Here is a 12544-nt window from a genome sequence, read left to right as displayed (position 1 = left end):
TGTGTGTGTGTGTGCTGACAGGTTTGATTCAGGCCAACGCAACAAGTAGAGATATTATCGTTCTCTTTGTGTGTGTTGTATTGTTCAAAGCGGCGTCCGGCCATGATGTTGCAGATTTCAGTATGCTCGTAACTTTTTTTTACTGTGTGTGTGTGTGTGTGTGTGTGTGTGTGTGTGAAGACCACAAAGGAAAGGTGAGAGCAGTTTTTTTTTTTTTTATCCCGTTGCAGGCATAAAACTGGTTGAGAAATAGGTCTAGGAGAGCGTGTGTGTGTGTGTGTGTGTGTGTGTGTGTGTGTGTGTGTGTAGCCCATGCCATATATTATGCTTTGCCTTTCACTGGGTAGACTGACGATAACTTGGACCCATTTCAAACACTTTTGGAGCTTAAACACACACACACACACACACACACTCACGCACACTCCGATAGTTCAGTCGCTGCCAAGTTTTACGATGTGGCAGACGGGTTCGAGCTCATCTCAGGCCGGGGTTTTTCCGCTGAGTAGGAGTGGTTACGGTCCCCTCTTGAGCAAGGGGGATTGGGGGGTGTGGTGTGTGAGGTTCTTTTCTCTAATCGGAAGGGTTCTTGATGGTGATTGAAAGTCCAACGCGTGATCAGGCCATGGTGGTGTTGAAATACTCATTTAGTAAGCTTTCATAGAGGTTGTTAGTATTTCCATGGGTAGTTTTGTGAGCCTAGTGATGGCTTGCCAAGGCCTCAGGACCATGGACGTGGAAACACTCATGAGAGAACCCGACAGATCTTCGTGGCCTTTGGAAGGGTGTTGAGAATGTCGAATGCGCCTGATAATACGGGCCAAGCTGATTTTCCGTCATACACTACCAATACATACATCACCTATACCATACATTACCATTAATTAAATGTGCACACTATATAGGAAATGTTGAGGTAGTGGTTCGTGTGGTTTCCCGCTTACTCATATTTTTTTTTGCATCATCTTAAACTCACACACACACACGGCCGCACTCAATAGGTATAATTATATATCTATGCATCCATCTATCTATGTCATTGTAAAACGTTCTTCCCCCCTAAAACAAACGGAAAAGGTAAGCCAACCACGAGCAACACTCAACACAAAGAAACAAAAAAAGAAAACGAAAGGAAGGAAACAAAAGACAGTCAGTCACCTCGTAAACAAACATGGCCGGCAGGTGGGTGGCTTACCTCTCCTCTTATTTACGTCCCTCACACCTGTCCCTTGACCCCCAGGTGCTAATTAAGGTACCAGCAGGAAGCATAAGGACCTGTACCCCTATCCAGGTGCAAAAGATACTTGCTCCGGGCCGTGGTTTACCTGTAATTAGCGTCAGATCGCCTGGTCGGGGTGGCTGTGTGCCCTCAATTTGGCATTTTCTGGGGAATCGTCGCAGATTTTGCACCATTTTGACTTTTTATTTGGTTCCTTGGTGTTTGTGAGGGTGGGACGTGGCTGTGTTGCTTGAGGAAGTGACGGGGAAGCCACACACACGAGCCTCAGGGCCAGCGGCGTGCACCTTTATTCTCCTCGTAAATGTGTGTGTGTGGCGGGCAGGGCACGGCGGGGCCTGGGTGCTGGGCGGCGGGGTGAGGTGCGTCGGGTGTGGAGCAGTGGAGATGCAAGGAGGGGGAGATCTGGCTCTTAATCGTTCGGTTCTGGAGAGGGATGGAAGGAGGACGTTTTTCCCTCCCAAGGCCGCGGCCCGCCGTGGGGGGGGGGGGGGGGCTGCCCTGGGTGCTGTGCTAAAGACACTGCGGGCAAAGTTTGGTGTTCATTTCCAGTAATAAATTTTGAAAAGAGGGCAGCCACCTCTTGGAATGTTAATACAATATGGATTCATTTTTGATCCCTGAATGCAAGAGTGCAGGGGTTTAGGGGGGCGAACCCCTTCTACTAGGCAGGTTGTGGGGTGAAGCCCTCCTAGTAAAGGGGTCTAGGGGGGTGAAGTCCCCTCGTTAAGTAGGTTGTTAGGTTAGGTTAGTTTAAATTTATTCGGCGTGCGGTGTGGGCCGGCAGAAACATGTAGCGTGGGACGGGATGGGCTGTGGCAGGGGTGGTCCACTACACTGGCCGGTGGTAACGAGTGGGAGAAGGGTGGCGGCGTGTGCACCTCAGGCATTGAAAAGTCAATCATTTAGTGATTTCCAGAAAAAAATCTATTTCCATAGTAGTAAAAGGTATCATATTTTGTCCAGAAATTGTGGATTAAGTTTTTTTAAGTAAAATGGTGTTTACCAAAAGTTGACCGATAATAATTCTTTTCTTTACCATACTGTGTCTAAAGTATATGCCTCAGGTCAGCCAACCCCTTCAGAGCAAAGCCCCTGCAGCTGGCCTGGGTGCTGTGAGGCCCCAGCAAGTAGCGACCTTGGGGGGGGGAAAACACATTTCCTACATCCTGCTCCATATAATATCCTCTCACTATGAATCAGTTCAGTTGAGGAATAGACTTGGCTTTCCCTACCCCATTAGTACTTCACATCCAATTCACTTACCGCACACTGATCCAGTTCAACAGAGAAGTAGACCTGATTCTCCCTACACTTCTACTACTTTACATCTGGCACAATAACTGCTCACTGTGATCTAGCTCAACAAAGAAATATTCCTGACTTTCCCAACACCTTTACTACTTTCATCCGAGTCACTTATGCACACACTATTCAACCCTCACTATGATTCAGTTCAATAGTGAAATATACCTGACTTTCCTTACACTTCTATGTTACACCACTCACTTAGGGCTAATATGGAAATAAAGATTGTCATTTCTCACGAGGTCGATACTGACGTTGTGTTGCATTATATTTCTCGGAATGCAGTACTGTAACTACTAACTTGTGTAAATTGAAGAATTTCAATATATTGATGAAAAATTTCATTAGAGCAGCTTTGCACATGGTACAGGTAACTCTCGATTTACGCGAGTATTGTGTCCTTGAAGAGGTTGCGTAAATCAAAAACAATGTAAATCAAACAAGAGGTAAATTTCTATTGAAAAATATATATTCACTTCATTCAGTGGAGAGAGAGAGAGAAAGAGAGAATATCCATATCACCGAGATATCCACTTAGGCACTCAGTCTCAGCCTCACTCGTGTGAGGAAGAAATAAGGGACACCATGAGCGACTGGCTAGTATTGGTACCGGTACCGTACCGTATAGCTGATACCGGTACCTGCCCACCCCTATAATGTTTAGTAGCGTGGCAGTGTGGGTACTGTATTGTTGTTCAAGTGGCACGCGGGAAGAACCGAGCTCAGCTGTGTGGCCGCAGAGCCGTGTGAGTCCAGTTGCTTGAGACATCTGGTGGCCTCTCCATAAAATATCGCGTATAAGTGAAAAAACGTGTAAATTAAACATTTATTTGGATTTTGGACCCCGTGTTATTTAACCCGCAAACTGCTGTACGCCTTCTGGGCGGCTGAGCGGTAAGCTGCTGTAAGCCTTCTGGAAGCGGGCTTTTCAAACAGGCGCCAAAAAGTTTCCGCCGCGGCTTCAGATACTGCCAGAAAAACATTTTTGTGATAGAAAAATCTAAGAAATATGCAGGATACAACACATTTCGAGCTACAGATATGTGTATTGTAATATTTATGACACGTTTATGTAACTTAGATATCATTTATTGAAGGTCAATCTCTCGCTGATATAGCCGCACTAGGCGACGCACTCAGAATCTCAGTCCCGCAGCTTACGGGTTAAAAAACGCGTAAACCAAACTCGGGTAAATCGAGAGTTACCTGTAGTTTGGTAGCAGTAGGGTCAGGTTAGGTTAAATATTGTTAGGTTAGTTTTAGTTTTGTTAAGTGTGTCCCAGGATGGGATGGAGAAAGTATTAAAATATGAGAGGTTTGGTATGGACGTGACAGTGAAAGGAGTGGATTGTGGAGTGGTGGAGTAAGTGAAGCATGGTGTACCGAGATGGTTTGGACACGTGATGAGAATGGGGGAGAATGAATTCGTGAAGAGGGTGTATGAGGGAAGGATTGAGGGAGGGGGTGTCAGGGGAAGACCACCTGTGAAGTAGATCAATAGTTTGAGTGAGTATTAGAGCGAGAGAGTTGGAAGTAACAGGATTGAGTGTGCTAAGAGGAAGTGCCAGAACAGGGAGAGATGGAGACACTTCTGCCACGGCCATCCCCTGGAGGGAAGCTCCCACAAGGGCATCTGAGATATAAATAGATAAATAGTTTGCAATAGATATGTGTGACATGCTCCACGTTGCACCATTATTACCAGTGCTGTCAACGCTACACTAATTTACATATTCCCCATAGAGTGCCTGACATCCCCAACATTTCTACTACCTTACATCCAGCTCATTTACTGCCTATGGCTACAATATACTTAAATTTATGAGTGGAACTGAACACTGGGAGGAGTTGATGTGTGTGGCTGCCATTCTGTGCCTCCCATAATTTTCCATTATTTCCTCCGCTCATAAAAATCAAGATACAGCTTGGTTAAGATTGGCTGACTAGTCTGTGACCCTCCAATAATAATATTAATATTTTCCAGTGTCTTTTTTTTTATATACTTAAATCTGAGTTTCCTTTTAGTACAGCCCCTGAAGTCTTTGAAAGTAGGTAATTTTCCACAATTTTTCGAGAAGAAATTATATGATACCAGAGTTCCTTAAACATGTTTTTTTTTTTTTTTTTTTTTTTTTTTTTAGAGTAAGGGAGGACTCAAGGTAAGTATCTAGCACTACACGCGGTTCAAGATCGCATAACAAGGCCATCACCAAAGCGTGCCTAGCCACTAGACTTTCCATGTCTGACAGGAGCCCACATAAACCTAATGAATAGTAACCTATTACTGCCATCAGTAGTAGTAACCTATCACTGCTGAAATAAAGAGTAATCTACTGACTTGAAGCAAGGGGCTAAGAAGATGTCAGCTGCAGGCAGGAAATTAGTGGGAGTGGCAAGCGACCGGAGAGAATAGGATGTTTATCCGATGTATATTTTCTACATTTATTTCAGAATGAGTCCACTCAAAGTGTTCTAATGTGTACTGATTAAACTTCTACTTTTAAACTTTTGGGTAAATTATCTCCCATTGAAAGCTTAGAGGAACCTAAAACAAAGCTTAACCCATCATTATCCAGTAAATATCTATAACTTCACCCATCTCAGAATGACTTATGAAACTATTTCTGTTAAGTTTTGATGTGGTTTTGACTAATCTGCTAATTATTCCCTGTGGAAATTGGTAGTTTCCTAAATTGCATTGTTACAAATTAATAGGTCATTTAATTGTCATCAAATATTCATTCAGTTTAAAAGATCAATACATGTTTTGCATTCACCCCATGACTGGTTTAGTTTGTGTTTTAGAAACCACCCCTGCAGGAATGAGCTCATACTCTGTGGTGTTTCAGAAGCCGTTTTGCAGAGGTCTGCTGTCCCCAGCACCCTGAGTCTCATCTCATCGAGGACTACCGTGCTGGAGACCAAATCTGCTCAGAGTGTGGCCTTGTGGTGGGAGACAGGTGAGTGTGGGCTGCTGGGGGCACAAGTGAATGAGGGCCGGGGGGGAGCAGGTGAGGGTGCAGGTCGTCTTCCTTTTCTTTGCCCCTGCTTCTGGGGGGGAAGTGTGAGTGATCTCTGTGTAAACTTGAGCCTTCAGCAAATTTTTTTTTATAAACCACCACCAGTTATTACTTTGTGCAAACCTTTTTGTCATAGAAGACAAGTAAGACTGCTCATCCCCCTCCTCCTGCTCCTCCAGTTTGCCTACATTTCCTAAAAGGGCAATTGTGGTTCTTGTGTCTGATTCAGGTTATAACCGAGAATTATAGAGTAAGGATTGCAAGGGAGAGAAGTTTTGATGCTGACGCAGTGATGCCCCCTGTTGGAATTAAATCAATGGGGAATGTACCGAGAGACGGTGCATTTGTAGGAGTAACAAAATATATCATTGACAGCTTTTTTCATTTACCATATTGCCAAACTAGATATTGATTAATATGTCAAGGTCACTGGCTGTGGATACTCGGGCGCAGAATCAGACAAGGAAGATCCAAAAAACTCTCCTCCTGCTATTGTAACGGCCATGGAAACACTGAGAATGGCACGGAAGAGTTGTGTGGCAGCCTAGGAGTTACACTGACATAAAAATCACTACGCAAACTTCAACATTATGGCAGAAAAGGCAGACCACAAAAATCCATCACTGGCCCTTTAGGATTAATAAATTTACCCATTAAATGTGCCACATGTTAAGGAAGTGCACATTCTGTGTTGTGCAGGTGTGGCGTGTAAAATGTTCATTTGAGCCACAATATTGAGAACCTTTTTTTCTTTTTACTATTGGATTACTTCCAATGTGAAAAATACGCGACATTTTTTTCATAATGGAGTTTTTATAAAATCACCTTATTGATAAATTCCTTGTGAATCTAGTGATATATAAAAGGTGCCTTCATATGAATTTCTAAGGAAAGAAATTTGCTTACTAAGCAAGGTTTTGTAAGGTGTGCAGGGGCCCCAAATGTTTCCCTGTGGACAAGGTATTGGAAAAAGCTAGTTAAAGATTTTGGAGTGCAACAAGGTTAGGGACAAGAAACTGGTGGGGGTTAAGCATCCTCAAGATAGGAAAAAAAATGTTGGGGTTAGGTTTAGAACTAGAAGAGGTATAGCAATGAATACTTATGACTGAATATTTCTGAATGATTTATGAGTCCTGAGCCTGAACAGAATGGAGCAGCCACTGATAGAACAAGACTTGCACAACAAGCATGTTTGGAGCCTTTTGAAAAGAGTATTAAAACTGAAATGCTTTTGTTTCTTTGCAGGGTGATAGATGTTGGGTCCGAGTGGAGGACCTTCAGCAATGAGAAGGCGAACAATGACCCGTCCCGTGTTGGTGGGCCGGAGAACCCACTGCTCAACGGCTCCGACCTCTCCACCATCATCGGGCCGGGCTCAGGCGGGGACAGCTTTGGAAATTCCAAATACCAAAATCGTAGATCAGTGAGTTCCCACTTTACAGTGTTAAGAAAAGGCTTCATAATTTATCTCTTAATGCTGTACCATGAGCATAGGTCTCAAGTTAATGCAGATGCACTGGTTAGCGTTCCTAGCTATGAATCAGGGGCCCGGGTTTGAATCTTGGCTGGGCAGTCGGCATGCACCTCACCCAGTTGTTAGTCCTCCATTTCGGAGTGGTTGACATATGGGTACCAGGGAAAACTTGGTGAAGGTAAACTAGTATCCAGGATGTCACTCGCCCTGGATAGCATTTTACTACCCTTTGCTCCAGTTACAAAATGCCAAAAGTTTGCTTTAAATCTTTTTCCCTTTTGCAGTTTTAGACCAAAGATGTTCTCAGTCTTTGTTTTCCTTTTTTTTTTTTTTTTACAACAAAGGAGACTGCTCAAGGGCAACAAAAAGAGTAAGAAAAAAAGCCCGCTTCTCGCTGCTCCCATAACAGATAACAGTAAAGAATAGCCAAAAGAGAGGTCAGTTTTGGATGGAGAGGTGTCTTGATACACTCTTCTTGAAAGAGGTCTAGTTTACCAGTGTAAGGGATGAAAGAATGGAGATGCTGGTTTACTCTTGCATAAGGGGTTTCGACAGTAGCTATAGGGATGAGCACGAGTAGAAAGTCGTGTGCAGCGGGGCTGCGGGAGGGGGGGAGGCATGCAGTTAGCAAGTTCAGAAGAGCAGTCAGTATGAAAATATTTATAGAATATAGAAAGAAAGGTATTGTTGGAAAATACATATGTACATGATTTTCCATTGCTCTTTCCATTTCTCATAGATGAGCAGTTCAGACCGTGCCCTGATCAATGCCTTCCGGGAAATCAGCAACATGGCCGACAAGATCAACCTTCCCAAGACCATCATAGACCGTGCCAACGTGCTGTTCAAACAGGTGAGGGAAGGAAGAGTGTGGGGAGCCCTGGAGAAGGAATGCTTGGGTAGGATCTCACACCTTCCACATGCTGCCACCCATAATTCTGACCATGAGAAAAAATGTCAATCAATGATTTTGACCATATGAAAAATTCAAGGAGAGGCATCTGAATATTTTCTTCTCAAACTGTTTACATACTGTCTTTCCATTACTGGCACTTCCTACAATGACATTTTTACCCACAGGTTCATGATGGCAAGAACCTGAAGGGCCGCAGCAATGACGCGATTGCCTCTGCCTCCCTCTACATTGCCTGCCGACAAGAGGGTGTCCCCAGAACATTCAAGGTAATGCCATCAGATATCTGCAGTGGTGGTCTGAAGGGGCTTCCTACCTTATTCATATAGTAGTGTGCCTTACCTGTGTATTGTTATTTAGGCTGCATTGTGCTCAAGCTTTTGGTGTTGACCCTTGGAGGAATTGCACTAATTCTTCTCCATTCTTAGCTCTCAACTCTTATCCATGTTTTCTGTTCCCTCATCCCACTTTTATGTCTCCTACACCTTTTTTATCAATGCCCATGTGTGTGCTAGTTTATCATCATCGTCATTATCGTTATACCATTTTTGTAGACAAGATGGCCTGTTAACCCCTTCAACACGAGGACGCGTATACTGCGTCCTTGCGTGCCCCGTACCATATCTGAGGATGTGCATACTGCGTCCTGGCTCGCTTTAGCCTATATATGAGTTATTTTACCTCTATATTTATGCATCCATCTCAACATTATCAATTAATTTAAGTTTCTTTATGTGCACCGTTTAATTCTGCATGTTTTCATATATAATACATGATGATTATGTTGAGTTTATGGCTGAAAACTTGTTATATTCAGTAGCGACGTTTGAAATTTGGCGCGCGTGGTGATCTCGGATACGGCGTGGGGCGCTGTTTTGGCCCGGCCGTAGTGAAGGGGTTAAACTCTTTTCATTTACTGGTTCTCATGGTACTCTCTGGCTAGTAATAGTTATAGTGCTGACATGTTACTTAAGCGTTTAGTCAGCTTGTACTTGTGCACGCACCTGGGAGATGTAAGACTAAGGCCTGGTTGGTGGTGCCCTTCTCTGTGCATACTTGGGTTCCTCTGATATGAGAGGGGGTGAATGGCACACTGCTGTGATGAGTATTCAAACTCAGATCAACTCCTTGGTATGGTCACTGTTAAACACTTTCTTTTCAAGTTCTCGGACCCATTCCCCATCAAATAATATTATCGTGAATTGGTAGTACATTCAACTGACACATTCCCCTGCTCTCTGTTTGTCACTTTCATACACTCATGACACTCTTCTGAATGCTGCAGGAGATCTGTGCTGTGAGCAAGATCAGCAAGAAGGAGATTGGCCGCTGCTTCAAGCTAATCCTCAAGGCACTGGAGACGCAGGTGGACCTTATCACCACCGGTGACTTCATGTCCCGCTTCTGCTCAAACCTCGGCCTGCCCACCTTTGCCCAGAAGGCTGCCACCCACATCGCACGCAAGGCTGTTGATCTGGACATCGTGCCGGGCAGGTCGCCCATCTCTGTGGCTGCTGCTGCTATCTACATGGCTTCACAGGTGGGTCACGTTGTCACAAGGTTGGTGCAGGTGTAGGAAGAATGTTTATCAATATCAGTAATGAGATTTCTGTTAAATTATTTAATTTCATATTGGCATCAGGTATTCTCCCATATTCATTTCCTTTTCTTATCTTTACACTGTTATTTCAGACACTTTATCTTAGCAGTAGCATCAGGCCATGAATTAGTAACATTTGTCAAGAAAGGTTGCCAAAATACTTACTCCCCCTATTTTGCCCTGTCATATTCTTTTTCTTTATATTACCTTGAAGTTTTCATATACATTTTATCTGTTCACCTTTGCTTTTATAGTAACTTTGGTGTTACTGGATGGAAAGGTTAACGCTAAAGGCACTTCTACAATCATACACTTAAAACCTAAGGCTGTGCTGTCAGATGCTTCCTATTTTTGGATTGAGAAATTGATGAAAAAGCAAACGTTATTTTACACAGGAAGGTAAACTATTCAGGAGTATCCATATTTGTCTGCATTCCTGTGGTGTAACTAATGATTGTGTTGTGCCAGGCATCTGATGACAAGAGGACCCAGAAGGACATTGGAGACATAGCGGGTGTGGCCGACGTGACCATCAGGCAGTCCTACAAGCTCATGTACCCTCATGCCAAAGAACTGTTCCCGGAGGACTTCAAGTTCTCCACTCCCATCGAGCTGCTTCCACCCTTATAGGAGCCCTCACATTGCATACAGGAGATGGTTACCCACTGTAGCCTACACCTCTGCCAGAGAGGAACTAAGTGCACCTTAGACACTCTAAAGGAAGCCTTGATTTTTCATGTTCATATGACCAATATTTTTAAAGCAGTAATATTGTGTGTGTGCAGTTTTATTGGTTTTAAGTGGTGCATTTTTGTTTAGATTTTGTATTCTTTAGCTACTTGCGGCAGTGAGAGTATCTTGTGTACTTGTTTTAAAGACAATAATTAGACCACATACATCTTTTGAGCGTGACACCTTGCACGGAGGCCTCCCTTGAGGCGCTCTTCAGCGGGGCTGCTTCACCGTGACACAAAGTGCTTTGATGTTTGTGGTCCAGAAGGTAGTTGAAGGAGGTGTGCCTGTAACTATATTTTTTTATACATTTCGTTCTAAGTATATATCCATGTTCCTCCATCTCTTCCATCCACTTGTGGTGGTTATTTGTACGTGAAATATAGGTAAGGTGACATTAACTGCTAAGATTGTTTTGTAAACTATTTGTAAAGGTGATGCTGCAGATGCATGAGGATATACATTATTTATGAAACTCATAGATGCTTTGCTCTGCTATGAATATTTGTAGCACTCATGATAGGAATCCTATGAATATTTGTAGCACTCATGGTAGGAATCCTATGAATATTTGTAGCATTCACCGTAGGAAAACTCATTTTATCAGTTTGATTCTTATTTATACGGATGAGATATGTATTGCTGATATTTTATTTTAGATTGTACTGATTCATGCTAAATGTCTTTCCAATGAGGGAGTGATAGATTGTTTGTATTGAAGGCAACATGAATAGTATCACAATTATATTAGTTCAGTCATTAGTTAATATTGCTATGAATTGGCTTTTGACTGCTTGTTTGATAATGCAAAGAAACAGCTCACCTTGATGGAGCTAACAAGTCCTTTATTTGCATTCTGGTTGATAGCAGGTTCCTCATGGTTTACCTTTATGCTTTTCTATCCATTTCTCAAATACCCGGCGCCACATGACCGCTGAAGTTGTGGCGTCATGAAGACATACCCCAATCAGTCAATGAATCGATCTCAGATACCCACTCCTTAGGGTGATCCTCTTTCAAAGTAATTGCATTGACAACAAAAACTCTGTCTAGGCACAGTCATTGTACCCTGCATATGATTCATCTCGCTATTACATACTCTGACTTGTGAACACATTCCCTCTTCTTCACTCTGCTATTTTCCATGTTTTTCTTTCATATTCTTGTTCTGACCTTTGATTTCACTTTGCACAAGTTTTTCATCAGGTTGTCATCCTTTTCTTCGACTTGACACTCCTTTACTTAATTTCAAGCTTCTGAACATGAGGTTTATAGTACATTGCATAGACTAGAGTTCCTATCACCTTAAGTTTCTGGAATGGAGTAGATATATTGTTGAAAGGTTAAATTAAGAGATTAAGTGAAAAATTGTAGTTTGCACATTCGTTAGTTTGCTCCAGCGCCGAGGTTCAGTTCATTAGCGAAGAGTAGCCTGCAAGGTAGTGTGTGTGTGTGTAAGCGTTTGTGACCTCCAGCGTTTCAGGAGTGACCTTCAAACTAAATAATAAGGCTTGGTAGTGCTACTGAGGACACAATCAATTCACATAATGGTACATTCATCAGTTGCATTAATGGATTCCTCTTTTAGATGCTTATTTGTATTCCTTGTCGATGAAGCATATAAAGGAATAAAAAAAGCTGAAATCGGACATTGCCTTCTCTGTTCCCTGTAAGAAACTGGACTTTCCAAGGAAGTATGTTTTGACATGCAGTGTTGCCCTGTAAGATAAGCACTGTGTGCCCTGGCAATGTGCTCACTTCCTTCTTGAAACGTCTGGTAAGTGAGACCTTGGAGGCAAGAGGGGTAAAAGGTGTAGCTGTGTGACAATGTGCAATGTTAAAGTTTTGGAGTCATTTAAAACTTTTTTTTATAGTTTTTTGGAGAATGAATTGTTTTAAAAAATTTGTCCATTGCTGCTCTTCCCAAAAACTATTGCATAATCAGAAGTGGAATTTTTTTTAAAAGTTCCAGTTGAAGATTTAACTTTAGGGGTGCCTCGTTAGGAAACATTTTTGTAACAGTGTTTCATTAGGAAACAATTGTGGTCAGTGGCTGGTCTGAGCATCCGTAAACAGTGGATGGAGTTTAAAGAATGGTGGTGTAGTGTGAGTTCATGCATTGGTTTGTTTGTTGCTGTTATTTACTTGCCAGACCAATTGTGAAAGTAGGAGTCTGCTACATATATAGGTAATATTTTTGGTGGGTGGACCGATCCAGATAACCTTTTTTTTAAGAAATTACATACATGTTTGTGCTGCA

The 12544-nt window shown here is 42.7% G+C and overlaps 1 protein-coding gene across 1 annotated transcript; it reads left to right on the top strand.

Moving 5' to 3' along the window:
- Positions 1–1130: 1130 nt before the first annotated feature.
- On the top strand, positions 1131–11933 carry LOC126989603 (transcription initiation factor IIB-like). The gene is made up of 7 exons (XM_050848215.1): positions 1131–1182; positions 5395–5505; positions 6811–6988; positions 7779–7892; positions 8120–8221; positions 9238–9492; positions 10021–11933. Exons 1-7 carry the CDS (start codon positions 1172–1174, stop codon positions 10180–10182), a joined length of 933 nt encoding a protein of 310 aa, XP_050704172.1. The 5' UTR covers positions 1131–1171; the 3' UTR covers positions 10183–11933.
- The last annotated feature ends 611 nt before the right edge of the window (positions 11934–12544 follow it).

Source organism: Eriocheir sinensis, unplaced genomic scaffold (assembly GCF_024679095.1).
Source record: "Eriocheir sinensis breed Jianghai 21 unplaced genomic scaffold, ASM2467909v1 Scaffold1231, whole genome shotgun sequence".
In the NCBI taxonomy this organism is placed as follows: domain Eukaryota; kingdom Metazoa; phylum Arthropoda; class Malacostraca; order Decapoda; family Varunidae; genus Eriocheir; species Eriocheir sinensis.
This window is presented reverse-complemented; position numbering and strand designations above follow the sequence as displayed.